At 49.8% G+C, this 19,664-nt stretch overlaps 1 protein-coding gene across 1 annotated transcript in view; it reads right to left on the minus strand.

Moving 5' to 3' along the window:
- The window catches only part of RNF43 (ring finger protein 43), a 126,919-nt gene that overhangs the window by 22,750 nt on the left and 84,505 nt on the right, over positions 1–19,664 (minus strand). Inside the window, exons 3-8 of the mRNA XM_073315639.1 lie at positions 15,676–15,750; positions 11,640–11,771; positions 11,131–11,232; positions 6,639–6,794; positions 5,106–5,208; positions 2,731–4,233 (exon numbers count right to left, since the gene is read on the minus strand). Coding sequence (XP_073171740.1) covers positions 2,731–4,233; positions 5,106–5,208; positions 6,639–6,794; positions 11,131–11,232; positions 11,640–11,771; positions 15,676–15,750 — 2,071 coding nt within the window. The remainder of the gene's footprint in view (positions 1–2,730; positions 4,234–5,105; positions 5,209–6,638; positions 6,795–11,130; positions 11,233–11,639; positions 11,772–15,675; positions 15,751–19,664) is intronic.

Consider the following 19,664-nt stretch of genomic DNA (forward strand, 5'->3'; position numbering starts at 1 on the left):
ATGAGTCAGCAGTGTGCCCTTGTTGCCAAGAAGGCCAATGGCATTTTGGGATGTATAAGTAGCGGCATAGCGAGCAGATCGAGGGACGTGATTGTTCCCCTCTATTCGGCATTGGTGAGGCCTCATCTGGAGTACTGTGTCCAGTTTTGGGCCCCACACTACAAGAAGGATGTGGATAAATTGGAGAGAGTCCAGCGAAGGGCAACAAAAATTATTAGGGGACTGGAACACATGACTTATGAGGAGAGGCTGAGGGAGCTGGGATTGTTTAGCCTGCAGAAGAGAAGAATGAGGGGGGATTTGATAGCTGCTTTCAACTACCTGAGAGGTGGTTCCAGAGAGGATGGTTCTAGACTATTCTCAGTGGTAGAAGAGGACAGGACAAGGAGTAATGTTCTCAAGTTGCAGTGGGGGAGGTTTAGGTTGGATATTAGGAAAAACTTTTTCACTAGGAGGGTGGTGAAACACTGGAATGCATTACCTAGGGAGGTGGTAGAATCTCCTACCTTAGAAGTTTTTAAGGTCAGGCTTGACAAAGCCCGGGCTGGGATGATTTAATTGGGGATTGGTCCTGCTTTGAGCAGGGGGTTGGACTAGATGACCTCCTGAGGTCCCTTCCAACCCTGATATTCTATGATTCTATGACCCCCTCATGGGGAGAGGAGGGAACCAGTTGTTAAGATTTTGGCAGCTCATCACTGGATGTGCTCCCTAGCCAGCTGGGGCTATTCTCCCCCTGCAAACCTGATCTGCTTCCTCTTTCCCTGCTTCCCTTGACATTCCTTTCCTACAGGTGACCTCTGTTCCTTGAGGTTAACTCCAGTTTCTTTATCCACTCCTAGCTTAATGGCCCCCAGTAGTCACAGAGCCACCTGCAGCTTCTCTGGCTACAGCCATGGGGCCAATTGCCAGAGTCCAGCCTTAGATAGCTGCAGCTGCTAGCAAGGGAGGTGTGGCAATTCCAAGGCTGAGCATGCTTGAACCTTGCAATGGTGGCACTAAGGGTTCTAAATCCTCAGCACTGGCCCTAGGCAGCTGCAGACTCTGGAGTTAGGTGCTTCCCTCCTCTAGGCCAAGGCTTTAAGTACCTGAGATGCCCATCACCTGCAGTGGAGGCCACCAATTCCCACGCACCCCTCAGCTAGCACATAGTTGTGCAGAAAGTGCAGCCTGAATGATTTTGGAGGCTGGAGCACTGGGAGGTTCCCATCCCTGAGCAGCAGCTCTGCAACAAGCTCTCATGGCCCTCTTCCGCTGCGGGACCAGGACCCTGTGAAAACAGTGGAGTTACCCCGTGTATAACCACTTCTGTCCAAAGCCTTTTGAAGTGAGTGGGAGTCTTTTCATTGTCTTTAACGGGCTGCATATGGAAGCAAAGGACCTCATTCTCGACTCTGGGAGCAAAGTGCATTCTATGCTGCACTGATAACAGGAAGGCCTCACGTTACCCGGTGAATAAGCAACACCTCCTATAGCACCGAACTTTTTCTGAGAGGCCTCCTGCCCAATTACTAAATGTAAACCTGCTTCATTTACCAGGGCTAAAAATATCAGGTAGTGTGGTCACAAAAGCAAGGCCCTTCTGAATTCAGTAAAGTGCCCCAGGGGTCGATCCTGGGGCCGGTTTTGTTCAACAGCTTCATTAATGATCTGGATGATGGGATGGATTGCACCCTCAGCAAGTTCGCAGATGACACTAAGTTGGGGGGAAAAGTAGATAACCTGGAGGGTAGGCATAGGATCCAGAGTGACCTAGACAAATTGGAGGATTGGGCCAAAAGAAATCTGATGAGGTTCAACAAGGACAAGTGTCCTTCACTTAGGACGGAAGAATCCCAGGCACCGCTACAGGCTGGGGACCGACTGGCTAAGCGGCAGTTCTGCAGAAAAGGACCTGGGGATTGCAGTGGACGAGAGGCTGGTTATGAGTCAAGAAAGCTAACAGCTTATTGGGCTGCATTAGTAAGAGCACTGCCAGCAGATCAAGGGAAGTGATTATTCCCCGCTATTCGGCACTGGTGAGGCCACATCTGGAGTATTGTGTACAGTTGTGGGCCCCCCAGTACAGAAGGGATGTGGACAAATTGGAGAGAGTCCAACAGAGGGCAACGAAATGATTAGGGGGCTGGGGCACACGACTTTTGAGGAGAGGCTGAGGGAACTGGGCTTATTGAGTCTGAAGAAGAGAAGAGTGAGGGGGGATTTGATAGCAGCCTTCCAGTAGCAGAAGGGAGGTTCCAAAGAGGATGGAGCTAGGCTGTTCTCAGCGGTGGCAGATGACAGAACAAGGAGCAATGGTCTCAAGTTGCAGTGGGGGAGATGTAAGTTGGATATTAGGAAAAACTATTTCACTAGGAGTGCAGTGAAGCACTGGAACGGGTTACCTAAGGAGGTGGTGGAATCTCCATCCGTAGATGTTTTTAAGGCCCGGCTTGTCAAAGCCCTGGCTGGGAAGATTTAGTTGGGGATTGGTTCTGCTTTGAGCAGGAGATTGGACTAGATGACCTCCTGAGGTCTCTTCCAACCCTTATCTTCTATGATTCTGTGATCTAATGTCTGAACTCTGAAAATATCCATTCTCAGTTGCCAGTTGCTTGGGGTAATGCGTGGTGTATATATGCAGACATTCACACACACACACACACACACACAGTGTCTATATATGAACCCTTAATTGTACAATCCACTGTTCAGAGGTTTGCTAAAAGCAGAGGTGACTAACAAACTTACCCTGATTGTGTTGCAGAGTTTGGCAGGGGAGGTAAAGACTCGTGTTGCCTTCTGTGGTGCCTGTCCCTGAGAAATCAACTGGATACATGGGTTTCCCCTCCCATTCTGATAGGTCCTTGTCCTGCTGCTGGGACTCCAAGTTGGAGGGCGGGACTAGGCACTTCCAAACCACCTGAGAGCCTGAGCAATAGGGCATAGGGGCTGTTGGCAACAGTGGCTGAACGTCTGGGGAGCAGCAGTAGCTAGGGGAGTGGCCATAGTGAATGTGAACATTGCAGTCTTTGTGCATGTCTGAGTCCTCTGAGAGGTGAGCCAGGGCAGGCTCCGGGCGGCACTTCCGTTTCCTTCTGGGGTGACGGCTTTGTAAGCCATGTTTCTGTAACATTGGGAAAGGCAATGGACCAGTTGTTCCAGCTTGCTTACTGGCCACCCAGCTGAAGTCAGACCCATCTGCAGAAGAGGAGAGGTGCTTTGAGTGGTCAGGTCCCTGATGCACACAGGAGGGCTGTCCTGACAGAGATGCATCCTGGGACATTGGGCTGCTTTCAAGAGGCTGTTTGCAGTGACGAGTTTTCTCAGTCCTCTTTTGTGTCCGAGCACTGTGCACGGCCCCCGAAAACCAGGGCTTATGCTGGCTGGGTTCCTGGCCTGATCTCCCAGACGGACATTCTGGGTCCTTCCTGTAGTGATGGTGCCTGTGGTGGTGATAATGGACATGAGTCAGTATCTGACTCTTGGCTAACGCAGAGCTGCCGGTCTCCTTCAAGTCCAAAGACCTTAGCCTTGGCTCCCCTGGAGACTGCAGCTGCTCCTGGCCATTGTCAGTGGAGCTACAGTACACCCAGGGGTCGTAGTCACTGCTCAGGGAGCTGCGGAAAGTGGAGCAGCTACCATGGATGCCCTGAAGGCTGATGTCTGTGCAATTCAACATAGAATCACTGGAGGAGCCATGACAGGGTCCGGAGCTGGAGTCACTGCCTGGACCATCAGCCAGGTACCCACTGTGCAATGTGAGATAGCTCTCCCCTGAGCCACTGCTGTTCTGCTGCCTCCCATGACTGGTTCCCCGACGAAGAGGGGCAGCATGGTGCTGTCTTGGTACTACCGCCGTCCTGAATCCCAGGCAACGGGTCTGGTGCTGAAGTGGGCAGGTCCTGTGAGAAGATGGCATCTGCCCACATGCTGGAGATTTTCGGTGCTGCTCATTCCCTAGGCCTTGGGCTAGAGAGGGCTGATGGCTGCATGTGGCCATGGAGCCCACTGGCCTGTATGGCATATAGTGCATGGTGGTTAAATCCAACTGGGAGAGCTCTGGGGAATGGAAGAAGGGGTTGCCATGGGGGAGCTGCGAAGCAAAGTTTCTGAGCCGCCCCTGGGGGTGGGCCTCTGGGAGGCGATACAGGGCGTGTCCTGGGTGTTGCCGGAAGAGGTGAAGCCGCTGCCCGGGTTCCAGATCCTGGGGATTCTGCCTCAAATGCGCAGGCTGGGCAAAGGCAGCCCCCTCTAGAGAGACAGAAAGGGCATATCCACTACACGTCTGCATCCCATCCCACAGTTACCTGGCAACCCCTCCCCAGAACCCCGCCCAGACACCCAACGCCTGGCAACCCCTCCCCAGGGTAGCACCCCACGCACCCAGTGCCTGGCAACCCCTCCCCAGAACCCCTCCCACTCTCCCACCTGCCCTGACCCACCTCTCTTCTGTGCCTGATACCCAAATATTCCTTGTCCCTCCCAGCACAGGGGGACCCTTTTACTGCTTCTCGTACAGCCTGGTGAGCCTTCCCCTAAACCACACCCCCCCAACACCCACCCACCCACACATACACACCACACCTTCCCTACACACACCACAAACCCCACACATATAACACCACCCCCAACACACCACAAATCCCTTCCCTTCCACACACCCAAATATCCACACACACACACCATGCCCTCCCCACACACACCCAAACACCCACCCCTGCACACACACCACACCCGCCCCTCCACACCACAACGGCCCCATGCACATAACAACCCCCCCCACATAACACCCCACCACCCACCACAACCCTCCTCCCCCCACACACATCCAGACACTCCACCCCCGCACACAGCACCCACCCCCATACACACCACACCTTCCCCCGGCACACAACCCCCCTTCTCCCACACACATAACATCACACACGCTCCAGACACTCACCTACACACACACCAGACCCTCCCCGCCACAAAGACAGCACAAATACCCATCCTCCCACATCAAACCCACCCATACACCACAAACACCCCCCCCCACATACCACACTCCCCTCCCCCCATCCACACACACTCCTGCTGGGAGGTGCTTTTGATGGGCGATTTGGCCCCTGCTGGAGCCCTACCAATGATATTGAACATGCAGAGCGGGCAGGTGTGGTGCTGCTGTAGCCAGGGGTCGACACACTCTCTGTGGAACTCATGGGAACAGGAAATAATCCGCAGCTCCTAGACAGAGACAGAGGGGAGGTTTGAGTGGACAGAGCAAGGTCTCTGGAGGGAGCTGGATGTGGGTGGGGAGGCGTCTCTCTCCCTGCCCCCTGGATCAGCCCTGATCCCACACTCCGGGCACTTCCCAATGCACAAAACAAGACCACCAAAGAATCTCTAATGCTGCGAGCTGGCTCTGAGCATACCAGCCCATGCCTCCGCAGTGTCCAAGCTCTGGGATCCGAGTGGGGCAACACATTGCAAAGCCCTCTGGAGGAATGCCCTGTCAGCAGCCCTCTGACACCGAGGGCTCCAACAAAGGCCCCAGTTCTGAGTGCAACTGGTGCAGTACCCTTTGGGGAGAGGCATTGCTCAGAGAACCAGGCCTCAACCCATTAGAGCTTTCCCTATACCCCCAACTCTCCGTGCAAATGTCTTGGCAGCCAGGCCAGGCCATGGAGCTCTGGAGTCACCTGGTCCTGGAAAGATACAACTGATTCATAGATTCCAAGGCCAGAAGGGACCATTGAGATCATCTCGTCTCACCCCTCCATAACACAGGCCAGAGACTGCCCTACAGTAATTCCTAGAGCAGATCTTAGAGAAAAACATCCCATCTTGATATAAAAATCATCAGTGATGGAGAATCCACCACAACTCTGGGTAAGTTGTTCCAATGGTTCATTGCTCTCACTGTTAAAAATGCATGCCTAATTTCCAGTCTGAATTTGTCTAGCTTCAGCTCCCGGCCATTGAATGGTGTAAGACTTTCTCTGTTAGCGTGAAGAGCCCCATATCAAATATTTGTTCCCTGTGATCAAGTCACCCCTTAACCTTCACGGTGTTAACTGACTGCCAGCAGGGGAGCCACGCTCTGTGCCAGCGTCATGTCTGAAGGATCCCAATGGCAGCGTGTCACAGTAATCTGGTCTGGAGGTGACAAAGGCTGGAATACCTGAACAGCAGCCAGGTTCACACACCCAGCGAGAGGATCCCACTTGTCTTGACAGGTGCTGACAGGGAAAAATGCTCTTGGTGTTAGGCATCACCTCAGCATCCCAGAGCAGCCTAGGCCAGACCCCCAAAGGACCAAGGCCCAGATTCTCAAAGAGATTTAGGCACCTAATTCCTGATTTCAATGGGAGTTGGGTGCCTAAATCTCTGTGAGGCTCTGGGTTTAAAGCGCTCACAGGCCCCTGCTCCCATGCTGGTACAGTAGGCAGCAATACTGAGCTTGGGCAGGCTTGCTCCAAAGCACAGGGCCAGGAAATGCCCTGCCCCACAAAGCACACTGCTCCTTTTGCCATTTACAGAGAGCCCTGAACAGCTGTGCAGCACCCCCCTCCCAACAGCACCTCTGCCCAGAGAGTTCAGAGCCGTGATTGGCCATACTCGCTATCCGGCTTCCAGCCTACGCATACAGCCGCTCCAGCGTGAGCTTGTCCTACCTGGCCCTCACTGAACTCCTCCAGACAGATAGCACAGATGGGGGCTGAGCTGCAGCTGCTGGCCGAATCCCTTAGGGCATCCTGTTGGCACCGGGCCTGGTACTTCCGGATGGCCAGCTGGCTGATCGCCTGCATGGTCTGCTGCTGCAAGGAGTCCTGGGAGAAAGGAAAAGAGTGCTAGACTGAACAAGTGGCAGAGTGAAGAGAGGACTGGCCCCTCCTGCATAGTTAGGACAGAGAGCCAAATGTTCCACCAAATTGCCAGATGTGAAAGCAAGGGCTCTCCTTTCACCAGCCACACTGCAGCCTGCAGCACCAGATCTCTGCACCCTACCTGGCAATAAAGGCAGCTGATACAGACAAATGGACCTGGCAGCTGTTCAAGGCAAACCGTGAGGCAGCATGACCTAGTTGTTAGAGCAGGGCACTGGCCTTCAGGAGACCTGGCTTCTATTCCCAACTCTCCCCTGATTCAGGTTGTGATCTGGGCCTAACCCTCCAAACACTCCCACTAATTCTGAGTGCCTGATGCCACGCACCCACTGTCTCTGGTTGGGCACCCAACATGAGATTGAAAATTCAGGCTTTAGCCTTTCTGGGACTCAGCCTTATAATGGGGACAATGCTACTCATCTTTGGGAAGGGGTTTGAAGTCTGCAGGTGAAAGGCCCTATGTCAGTGAGTGTACCATTACAATTAATGTACTGATGAAAATGGGTTCTTAAAACACATAAGAATAAATACAGTGTCCACAGTTTCCACCCGCTGCAATAAAACAGTGAGGACTCTTAACCCTCACACATAAAGGCCTAAACTGATCACCTGCTGATGCAAGAAGGAATTTGCCCCATGGCAAATTAGGGGTAATCTGAGATTTTACAAACTAGGCATTGAACCCCGAACTAGAGGAGTCTGTGGTGACTCTTCTGTGAGCCAGGAAAACCGAATGATGCTTTGTCCTCCCTGTTGAGTACAAGTATCAGGGGCTATTGGCCCCTTACTGAAATGTAGTGGTTTTTTGGTTGGCCCCCTCCAAGGGGAAAGGGGAAGGGCTGAAGAGGAGTCAGGATCCTGGGACTGACGGGTCCCTAGAGCCAATGGGGAGAGGCCAGCACTCCAAGTCAGCTAGATGGTCAGGGCGAGCAAGCCAATGAGGGAGTTGAGAGCCCAGGGCCCTTGTTCCCTGTGAGCTGGAGCTGCCAGGGCAGAGCTGAGAGAGTGCAACAGCCAAAGAGCAGAGCTAGGGAGCCAGAGCTGCAGCCCAGAGCTGGGCCAGGGAGCGTGCAGCAGCTGGAGCTGCAGCCCAGAGTCAGAGCATCAGCCGGAGCGAAGAAGCCCCAGAGCAAGTGGTGGGGTGGGTCTCCCACCATCACAGCAGGGTCTGGTGCATCAGTCTACGCCCTAGGGAGAGAACAAGATACAGGCCCCTTCCAAAAGTCTATCGGGAGGCCATTGAAAACTGGAGCCAGAGGGGGACATGGCCGGTTGGGAGGCCATTGAGCACCTGAGACAGAGTTGGTTCGGAGGGCACTAAGTGCCAGACCTAGAGAGGGATGTGGCCTGAGGGGAGGTCGAAGCAAAGGCACAGAATGGGTTCTGTCACACAGAGTCCATTCCCATCTGGGGGCAGTGCCATGCCAGTAGCGTCAGAGCAGCAGGTCCAGGTCCAGGAAGAAGACACCAGGCTCATAAATTTGTTGCACTTTAGAGGCTGCTGCACTGAAATGTACCCAAACCAGTTCCTCACCATGGGGACACTGTGAAGGGCTCTTCAATGCCCAAAGGAACAGTTTTGGGTGCACAGATGTTTAAGTGAATTGCAGGGTTTACAGGTTAAAAGGGTAACACGTGAGGTAGGTGTGTCCTGGACTAGGGGCGCCTCGTCCCTGCTTAGAGTTGCCCATGGAGAGACTGAGGTAAACACCCAGAAACCCCTGGTCTCAGTCTTCCCTGTGTGATGCAAGTCCTGTTCACGCAGGGCCAGGAGGGAAGTGCAGGTGGGCAGAACTGGGGTGAAGTGAATCAGAGCAGGGACTCAGATCCTTTCGTCACTCGGATCAGCCATGGTAGTGTGAACACAGAGAAACTCCCCTACTATGGTCGGACAAATGCCCTACTTACACAAGGATGATGAACAGTAAAGATTCAGACAAGTAGCTTTTGAGACGTGACTTGGAAAAAACAGGACTCCATTTGGGTGCAGGGGTCCCTCTGGGCGCACCCCGATGCAGAATTGATGATTATGGCTGTGAATATCTTAACTATGAAAAGATCATCTCACTTAGACAGCCTGGGGATGGACTATCACAAAAATCTGTGCCACAAAGCAAAAACCTGCCTGTGATGATGTAACTATAGATTATTTCATAAAACATATGTACAAGGGGCAGATTTACGGTTGCATGCAAAACTTTATTTTTAGCAGTCCCTAACTCTTGAGTGCTTGACTTTGCAATGTTCAAAACATTTTAACATCATTTTTGCATGGAATTTTCTAATTTGTTTGTTTGTTTGTTTAGAAAACTGAAAAAGTAAAGACTTCCTTCATCAGCAACTGTAATGACCTCCCACATGGGTCATCAGGGGATTTTGAACTCAGAAACTCCAGATCCGTAGCTCAGCACACTACTTTCCCATTTGAGTTAAAAGGGTTTCCAGTAGCTATGCACCAGCCACCAAAGCAGGTCACAACACACACTTTGCTTGTGGGTTGCCCAACTATTCAATGAGCAGCAGTAGAACGCTAGGAAGCAGGACTCCTGATTTCTGTTGCTGGCTATGGGAGAGAAACGTGGTCTCAACTGGCTTTGTAAAGGTATGCAGGAGCAATCTCATTTTACTGATCAGCCAGCCTCACATACAACTCTACTCTGAGTGGCACTGTGATGTTGGGGCTATCACAATAAAACCTGGGCTCCATTCCTTGGTCTGTAAGTGGTGGTGGTGTGCAACACATCAGCTACCTTGTTTATAAAAGGGGCAAAGATATTTTTCTGTCTCCTAGGGTAGGGGTACAGAATGGCTATAAGTGCAAAGAATTAATGGCACTAGAATTACTAATGCCAGTTGCTGGAAGAGAAGAGACTAGCACTCATAGGGTCTTGGCTGCCTGCAGCTTCCCTTTGTAAGAAGGAGGAGAATCTGTTTTTCCCAAGCCCCATCTGGAGCACTAGCTATGGACCTGGCACGTCTTATAGGAGATTGAGTGGGGCATGGCGCAGGCTCAGTGCAAAAATTTTAACATTGCTTTTATGGAAAACAGCTGCACCGTTCCCATTCCAACTTTCACACAGAGCCCAGACATGAGAATTTCTGCCTGAGCTGGCTGTTGAGCTAGCCCTGAGGCTAGGCATCGCTGCTGCTCCACTTGCAGTAATCAAATAATACCCCAAATCTCCACTCCTCTGGGACTTACCTTTCTGGGGACTGAGCTTTCCCTTCGTTTGCTTATCTTTGCTGCTCTGTGTCATTTCACTAGAAGACAGGGAAGCTTATCTTTCTATTGAGTCGGAAAAAACTGGTTCTGTCAGAAATGGAGAAGTGCTGAATCTCAGGGCAAGAGCGTGCAGTGTTCTTTGTTCTTTCCATTTTCTAGTGGATTATATGAAAATGTAGCTGTTTTTATCTGAATTGTGGTCTTGGCCAAGAAAGTGACTCAGGACTTTGGGTGCCCAAGCTCAGATGCCTTAAACAGGCCTGGGTTACAGAGGTGGCTGCTTAGCCCATACTGAAATCCAGGCCCCTTTCAAGTGTCTCTAGTCACATGTCACTTCTGGATCTCTTGACCAACAAGGTATTCAGGAAATGGGCTCTCAGGAGTGACTTTGTTATCCTGTAGAAAAAGGAGGGTTTCCAAATTTGGAAATATTTCTGTACTTGGAAGGTCTTTATGTAATGTACTGGTTTTCCACTAAATTATTTTAACCTCTCTAATGTTAGAACAGGCCAGTGACTTCCACTGGCACCGAAGACAGGGGTTAGTTAGTGAGCTGGGGAAATCAGGGCGCTTTGCCAACATTTGTGTGTAAATGGCACCTGCTCTGGAGAGCTGGTTGGGAAGTTGCTGCAGTGCACAGGTACAGCAATGTCTGGGGTGAGCGCAAACCGCATATGGCACAACTGGTTCCCAAAACCCAGGGCTGGAGTGTGGCTGCACTGAATCACTGCAGGAACCCAGAGTGCTTGCATCATTGGGCTGCAGGCTTGTCCCTGCAATGGGACACTCGCCTTGTGTAGATAGGTCTCCTCTTTCTCAAACACACACACACTTTCTCTCACTCTTGTCTCTGGCCCATCACACCCTTTCTTAGACTAGTTGTGTGTAGAAGGAGCCCCCATTGCTTCCCTTTTCCTTGTAGAACCGCCTGGTTCTGAGCAGTCTCCATACATTTGGATGATTTAGTTGGTGCTGGTCCTGCTTTGAGCAGGGGGTTGAACTAGATGACCTCCTGAGGTCTCTTCCAACCCTAATCTATGATTCTATGATTCTTACCTGAGTCCTGTTCCAGTGACACTTGGTGCGAACAACAAAAATCAGAATGATCACGATGACAGTGCTCAGCACTGTGAGAAGAATCCACACATCATAGTCTGGCTGTTGGAGAGAGACAGAAGATCCGTTACCCTGGTGTTTGTGCCTGGTAGGAATGAGACCAGGCCAGGCTCCTGATCTCTTCATGATTGTTACCCTTCAGACATATGAGAAGTGCCCAGCCAGACCCACCCTCTTTGCTCTTCACAAGAAAAAGAAAACTGGTCTGAGGTCCTCTCTGCAAATCTCAGCCAGCCCCTCTCAGTGTCTCAGCTCACTACGCTTTGTTCTGCAGAGCAAAGGACCTTGGACTGGTACCAAATAAAGAGACAAGAGGAAGAAGGGTCCCATCTGGCTCTTGCAGAGGGCCAGGATGTCACCTCCCATAGAAGGGAGGCTCGGCTTTGCTTCAGTGCTGAGAAGATTGACTTGGAGTGGAAAGGAGAAGGCAGGTATGACATGTTCCTCACCCATGCTGGCTGCTGTTTAACCTCAATCTTCACATGTGCTTCTCGATTCTTGTTCACAACGCCCATCAGAAGCTCAGCGTCATGGCCCCGGATCAGAACCACGGGCTGACTCAGGCCCCTGGGTTTCCTCAGCTGCAAAGAAACAAACTTGGTCATGAGATGGCCCGGAGCACAGACTGAGACGTGGGTGTGATGGAGATTTATCAAAACTCACAATCAAATAAGGTGTGGGGGGATGAGGACTGCTGGCCAGGACAAGTGCTACAGTCGCTGCCCAGAACCCGTGACATGGTATATTTATTATTGCCACTCTGCTCCTCGGTCTGCACCAGATGGAAGCACCTCATTCCCCAACACCCTGGCTCCTGCCCACCTCTCTGCTCTTGTCTCTACTGCTCCCCTTGCTGCCCCTTTCCTGTCCTTATCCCTCCCTCAGCTACAGGCACTGCTTGACCGTGTCTCTTGCTTTCCTCTTTCAACCCCCTTGCCCAAAACCAATAGGCTTCACCTCAGAGAGATGATGATGCTTCATAACCCTTGCAACAAAATAATAAACACCCTGGTGTGTCTCACTGCCTTTACCCCTGCCTCCTGCATCCTACATTATCTGTCTCAGTTGTAAGCTGTTTGGTGCAGGGCCTTTGTCTTTATCTGTACCTGCTAGTAAAGTGCCTAGCACAATGCTGGACCTAAGGAATGAGTGAATGAATCAACTATGAAAATAATGGGGCCAGTGCCCATGATCAGTGCCACATTCCTTCTTGTGTACAGTGATATTGAAGCACTAATCCGGGCACAGTCTCTCTAGCCCAAATCTGAGCTTTTTCCTCAAATTCACCTACATTTGATTGGTATTATATTCTGTTTAGTCATTATTTGACATGTGTTTTCCATACCTAACACTGCCTGCCTAACACCCATTTCAGCAAAAGCCAGGACTGCTTCCTCCCATGAAACGAATGAGGCTGGTCTCAGAATGCAATGTACTTTAATGGGTTACATCCTGACACAATGGAAGTGGGAGAGCGTCTCGTGTTCTTCTCACTAAAGCAAAGTCTCTTGTACCCAACAGTGACATTATTTTATACTCACTTCCTGTGAATCTAGCACCACAGGAAGTGGAGCCTACTCATACCTGTAGCCTGCATTTCTCATTCTGCTTAGCCCAGTGACATTTTGACTATAGGCCAAACACTAGCAAGCAGCATTGACCACCCACTTACACAACAATAATAGCTACTCCATACAGGTCTGAGACTTGCTTCCATTATTCTGTCACATGGGGTGGGAGGAAGCAGTTCCCTTTGTGTGAGACCACAGACTCATCGACTTTAAGGTCAGAAGGGACCATTATGATCGTCTAGTCTGACCTCCTGCACAACGCAGGCCACAGAATCTCACCCACCCACTCCTGTAACAAACCCCTGACCTATGTCTGAGCTATTGAAGTCCTCAAATCATGATTTAAAGACTTCGAGATGCAGAGAATTCTCCAGCAAATGACCCCATGCCCCATGCTGCAGAGGAAGGTGGAAAACCCCCAGGGCCTCTTCCAATCTGCCCTGGAGGAAAATTCCTTCCCGACCCCAAAATTGGCGATCCACTAAACCCTGAGCATGTGGGCAAGACTCAGCAGCCAGACACCCAGGAAAGAATTCTCTGTAGTAACTCAGATCTCACCCCATCTAACATCCCATCACAAGCCATTGGGCATATTTACCGCTAATAGTCAAAGATCAATTAATTGCCAAAATTAGGCTATCCCATCATCCCATCCCTTCCATAAACTTATCAAGCTTAGTCTTGAAGCCAGATATGTCTTTTGCCTCCACTGCTACACTTGACGGCTGTGCCAGAACTTCACTCCTCTGATGGTTAGAAACCTTCGTCTAATTTCAAGTCTAAACTTCCTGGTGGCCAGTTTATATCCATTTGTTCTTGCGTCCACATTGGTACTGAGCTTAAATAATTCCTCTCCCTCTCCGGTATTTATCCCTCTGATATATTTATAGAGAGCAATCATATCTCCCCTCAGCCTTCTTTTGGTTAGGCTAAACAAGCGAAGCTCTTTGAGTCTCCTTTCATGAGACAAGTTTTCCATTCCTCGGATCATCCTAGTAGCCCTTCTCTGTACCTGTTCCAGTTTGAATTCATCCTTCTTAAACATGGGAGACCAGAACTGCACACAATATTCCAGCTGAGGTCTCACCTCCTTATCTCTACTGAAAATACCTCGCCTGATGCATCCCAAGACCACATTAGCTTTTTTCACAGCCATATCACATTGGCGGTTCATAGTCATCCTGTGATCAACCAATACTCCAAGGTCCTTCTCCTCCTCCGTTACTTCCAAGTGATGCGTTCCCAGTTTATAACAGAAATTCCTGTTATTAATCCCTAAATGCATGACCTTGCACTTTTCACTATTAAATTTCATCCTATTACTATTACTCCAGTTTACAAGGTCATCCAGATCTTCCTGTATGATATCCCAGTCCTTCTCTTTATTGGAAATACCTCCCAGCTGTGTATCATCCACAAACTTTATTAGCACATTCCCTCTTTTTGTGCCAAGCTCAGTAATAAAAAGATTAAATAAGATTGGTCCCCAAACCGATCCCTGAGGAACTCCACTAGTAACCGCCTTCCAGTCTGACAGTTCACCTTTCAGTATGACCCGCTGTAGTCTCCCCTTTAACCAGTTCCTTATCCACCTTTCAATTTTCATATTGACCCCCATCTTTTCCAATTTAACTAATAATTCCCCATGTGGCACCGTATCAAATACCTTACTGAAATCTAGGTAAATTAGATCCACTGCATTTCCTTTGTCTAAAAAATCTGTTACCTTCTCAAAGAAGGAGATCAGGTTGGTTTGGCACGATCTACCTTTTGTAAAACCATGTTGTATTTTGTCCTAGTTACCATGGTCCTCAATATCCTTAACTACTTTCTCCTTCAAAATATTTTCCAAGACCTTGCATAATACAGATGTTAAACTAATAGGCCTGTAGTTACCCGGATCACTTTTTTTTCCTTTCTTAAAAATAGGAACTATGTTAGCAGTTCTCCAGTTTATCACCAACACAGTTTATCACCGGTAGAGAAAAGAGCTGTCGAACTTTGAGCTCTTCGTCTCACAGCTGGAGTTCAGAAGTCTACTTGGATGAATTCTGAAGAGCAGCAATCTTTCCTGAGACTGGATTGTCCCACACCCTCCCACCATCCTTCACCAACAGCTTTCTCCAGATATCTCCCTACCAACCATGCTCTTTCTCTAAATACCTGATGTACCTCCTTGTGCCCTGACTCTCTCTAGGGACCAGATGTCCCCCCTCATTTGTCCTTAGGGCAGTGGTGTCCAATAGAAATTCGATGCTAGCCACACTGCTAGCCATATTTGTGGTTTTGAATTTTTATTATTAGCCACATTATAAAAAAGCCACATTAAGCCACATTATAAAAAAGCCACATGCATTAGCCACAGTTCAATAGCCTATTAGCCACATGTGGCTAGTGGCGAACGTATTGGACACCACTGCCTTAGGAAATAGATGTTCCTCAGTGACCCTGTGTAAAGTCAGTGTTCTAGATGTTTTACCAGTTGTGATAGTCTATATGGTTCCCTCATGGGTAATGGTTCAGCTGCTAGTGTTAGGACTCTGGAGGGACTGCCCTTGGCAAACTCAATGCCTGAACAGTAACGGTTTTGTCTGCACAAAGCGGGTATTATGGGCATAAATACCTGCTTGAACATCTAGTTGTGTGATGTAGCTACCCCATTAGGGAAAGCCTTTGTGCAAACTGAGCTCTCTGTGTTTTGGATGAGCTGGGGAAAGGTCTTTGTTCTATGGTAGGTGTACTGAATGGAGGAGCCAATCTGCACTATCACCCCTTGCCTCAACCCCAGCTCTGTCCCTCCATTTCTGCAGTTCCTGGCTCGTATGGAGAAGGGGGAGCATGGACCAGAGCTATGTGTATTTCAGGACAGGATGGTACCACTGAAGTTTTCCTGAAGGTATCAATAGGGTTGTACCTGGTCAGCAGCGCTTTCATCATCCGTGATGTCGAAGAGGATGGCACGAGCCCCCCGCTCCCCTGCTAGCTTCGCCTGTCCAAAAAAACAGACCAAAGAACTTGATTGGATACTTCATGCTGCACTTATGTGTTTTGCAAGGCTCACTAGTCTAGCAGCAAACGCACAACAAGATCCAGAGGTTAGAAGCTGGAGTCAGCAAAGTCTAGCTAGAAACAAGACATGATATTTTAACAATGAAGCAATGACCCGTTGGAGTAGCTTCCCAGGCGTGGAGGAGTCTCCATCACTTGGAGCCTTTAGATTGACTGTCTCTAAAAGATCCACTCCAGCTGGCGCACAAGTGAGGGTCCAATGCAGGGCGTGCTGGGTGACAGTCTCTGGCCTGTGCCATGCAGGAGGTCTGAATGGACAATCAGCGGCCTTCACATCTATGATTGTTACCACAGGAGACTTTGTACAGTGTGTGCCTCCAGCATGATCTTTCAGAGCATTTGTCTACACTGCAGCTTTGCGTGTGCTTCCCAGCCTGGGCAGATGGACGCATGCTAGCTCTGCTTAAGGTAGTACGCTAAAAATAGCAGTGTAGCTGGCCTTGCAGGGATGGCAGCTTGGGTTAGCTGTCTGGGGATCCAGGCAAGTTTGTCCCCTGGCAGCTAGCCTAAGCTGTCGCCTATGCTACCCTCAGCTACACTGATATTTTTAGCATGTTAGTTCCAGCAGAGCTAGCATGTGTCTGTCTACCTGCACTGGGAAGCACACTCCCAGCTGCAGTGCAGACACACCCAGGGTTACATATACCCCAGTTATTTCCTAGGTCTCCTTCGTGCCCATTCACATGTTTGCATCCACACACAAATGTACCATTACACTAGAGTGCACAGTGTCCAATGCACACACAATTACACACCCATGAACACACTCACTCAGACATCATCACAGCGCGTGTGCAAACACGGGAAACACACATGTACATGTACCCAGACATTGTCATGTTCACTTATCCATGCGCACACTCCTGCTCTCATACGTATAACCGGACTCACGTGACACCCACTCACTTACACACATACACAGCCATGCCCGTGTCTGTACACATGCACACACACACACATGACTACAGCTACACTTACACACACGTCTGCATGCACAGACACACGTTTCCTTGCACACTGAGGCTCATCACACACACACACAAACGCAGAGTTCATCATTTCTTCTGATGCTTTCAGTCCACCACACACACCACCTCAGTGGTGAGCTGGGTTTGCATCCTGCAGGCTTACATGGTGCAGATATAGTGATAGGATGTGAATTCACTTGCTTTCCCCTCTTCCATATAGAAAGTCTCATTTATCCCACAAAACGAAGGGGGAACTGGATCAAGCATCAGGATTATTGCAAATGAAAAGATCAATGGGGCGTTTCAGCTTCCAAAGAGTCAAAAGAAGGGAGGCAGGATGGTGCAGTGGTTAGGGCACTAGCCCAGGACCTGGGTTCAAGTTCCGACTCTGCCATACAGTCCATTTGTGGCCTTGGGCAAATCACCTAGCTGCTCTGTGCCTAGCTGTGCCATAGGGTAACAGCTTTGCCCTGCTCCCAGGAGCCATCTGGATACACTCATTAAAGCTGGTGAAGCACTCATGTACTATGGTGATGGGGGCCATACCCTGAACAGGAGAAAGAGAAGAAAAGAGATTGTCAGACACCCCCACCTCCTGGCTGTCTGCCCTGCCTGCTGTGCCTGAGAGGGTAACAGGTGAGGTGGAGGAATAGGGAACTGACCTACCACCTGAGAGAGCAGGCAGGAAAGCACCAGCAAGGGCTCCATCTAAGAGAGCGAGGGGAGAGTGTGGCAATGAGCATGAGTAAGGAGAGCAGCAAGACCCCACCGGGGAGTGATGTCCATAAGGCAGAGTGAAGGCTGCTTTGGACTAGCCAGTGGGCTCTGTTACAGACGTGCATTTCATTGAGAGCTCTTCAGGGTCCCCTCCCTGCATTTCCAGGCAGCTACCTAGGGAGGTGGTGGAATCTCCTTCCTTAGATATTTTTAAGGTCAGGCTTGACAAAGCCCTGGCTGGGATGATTTAGTTGGGGACTGGTCCTGCTTTGAGCAGGGGGTTGGACTAGATGACCTCCTGAGGTCCCTGCCAACCCTGATATTCTAAGATTCTATGATTCTAAGAGGTGTTTTAAATGGCCCCACTCTCTGGTACATTTGAACTGGAATGTTTCATAACAACTGTAACTCACTTTCACAGTAATTCTGGCTGTTTGTAGCTGGATATAATGTCTCACTCAACCTACATGGAGAGCTCATTCCAATTCACGCTCTCCAGCAAATCTCAAAGAGGCTGAAGGATCAAGCTAGAAAGCAGGGAGATGGAGTGCGCAGCATTATTTAAACATCAGTGGGAAAGGTGCTGAGGTTTCAGTGACTCCCTCTTATGTATCCAGGGCTTCAACGTACATTTGGCACTGCCAAATAGAAACCGCTGGAGTGGAAGGAGGGGGCCCCTGCCTTTGGAGCCCAGTACGTGCCTCACAGTCACAAAGCATCTGAGTGTCATCTCCTGGGACACAGCTGGAGAAACAGAGGGGCTGCTGCTGGTGTGCTTTTATGGGAAATTATGTGCAAGGGATAATGGGAAGGGTTAAGTTGTGTAAATCATTGCTGGATGGGGGGGCAGGAGCAAAGTACAGAGGTTGCTGGCTGTGGAGGATTGCAGTGCAGAGGTTGCTGGTTGGGAGGATCATAGTGTGGGAGGCTGCTGGTTTGGGGGGATTCCAGTGCAGAGATTTCTAATTGGGGGGATTGCAATCAGGCGGTTGCTGCTTTGGGGGGATCACAGGGCAGGAGGATGCTGATACTGGAGGAGGTCACAGTGCAGAGTTTGCTGGTTGGGAGGGATCACAGTGCAAAGGTTGCTGTTTTGTGTGGGTATGTGAGATTGCAGTAAGAGGTTTCCAGGGGTGTTTCTTTGGGGAGGGGAGAGATTGCAATGCAGAGGTTGCTGGTTTATGGAGGATTGCAGTGCAGGATATTGCTGGTTCAGGGGGGATCACAGAGCAGGAAGTGCCTGGTTTGAGTGGAAACGAGGACTTAGAATCATAGAATCATAGAATATCAGGGTTGGAAGGGACCTCAGGAGGTCATCTAGTCCAACCCCCTGCTCAAAGCAGGACCGATTCCCAATTGTGGCACCTTAGAGACTAACAGATTTATTTGAGCATAAGCTTTTGTGAGCTACAGCTCACTTCATCGGATGCATGCAGTGGAAAATACAGTGGGGAGATTATTCACACAGAGAACATGAAACAATGGGTGTTACCATACACACTGTAACGAGAGTGATCAGGTAAGGTGAGCTATTACCAGCAGGAGAGCAGGGGGAAAAGAACCTTTTGTAGTGATAATCAAGGTGGGCCATTTCCAGCAGTTGACTAGAACGTGTGAGGAACAGTGGGGGGAGGGGGGACGAATAAACATGGGGAAATAGTTTTACTTTGTGTAATGACACATCCATTCCCAGTCTTTACTCAAGCCTAAGTTAATTGTATCCAGTTTGCAAACTAATTCCAGTTCAGCAGTCTCTCGTTGGAGTCTGTTTTTGAAGTTTTTTTTGTTGAATTGCCACTTTCAGATCTCTAATCGAGCGACCAAAGAGATTGAAGTGTTCTCCGACTCCTTTTTGAATGTTATAATTCTTGACGTCTGATTTGTGTCCATTTATTCTTTTACGTAGCGACTGTCCAGTTTGGCCAATGTACATATAAACTGTTCAGGAAGGACAGGGAGGGCAGAAAAGTTGGGGGAGTTGCACTGTATGTAAGGGAGCAGTATGACTGCTCAGAGCTCAAGTATGAAACTGCAGAAAAACCTGAGTGTCTCTGGATTACGTTTAGAAGTGTAAGCAACAAGGGTGATGTCATGGTGGGAGTCTGCTATAGACCACCAGACCAGGGGGATGAGGTGGAAGAGGCTTTCT

Source organism: Lepidochelys kempii, chromosome 17 (genome assembly GCF_965140285.1).
Source record: "Lepidochelys kempii isolate rLepKem1 chromosome 17, rLepKem1.hap1, whole genome shotgun sequence".
Classification (NCBI taxonomy): Eukaryota; Metazoa; Chordata; order Testudines; family Cheloniidae; genus Lepidochelys; species Lepidochelys kempii.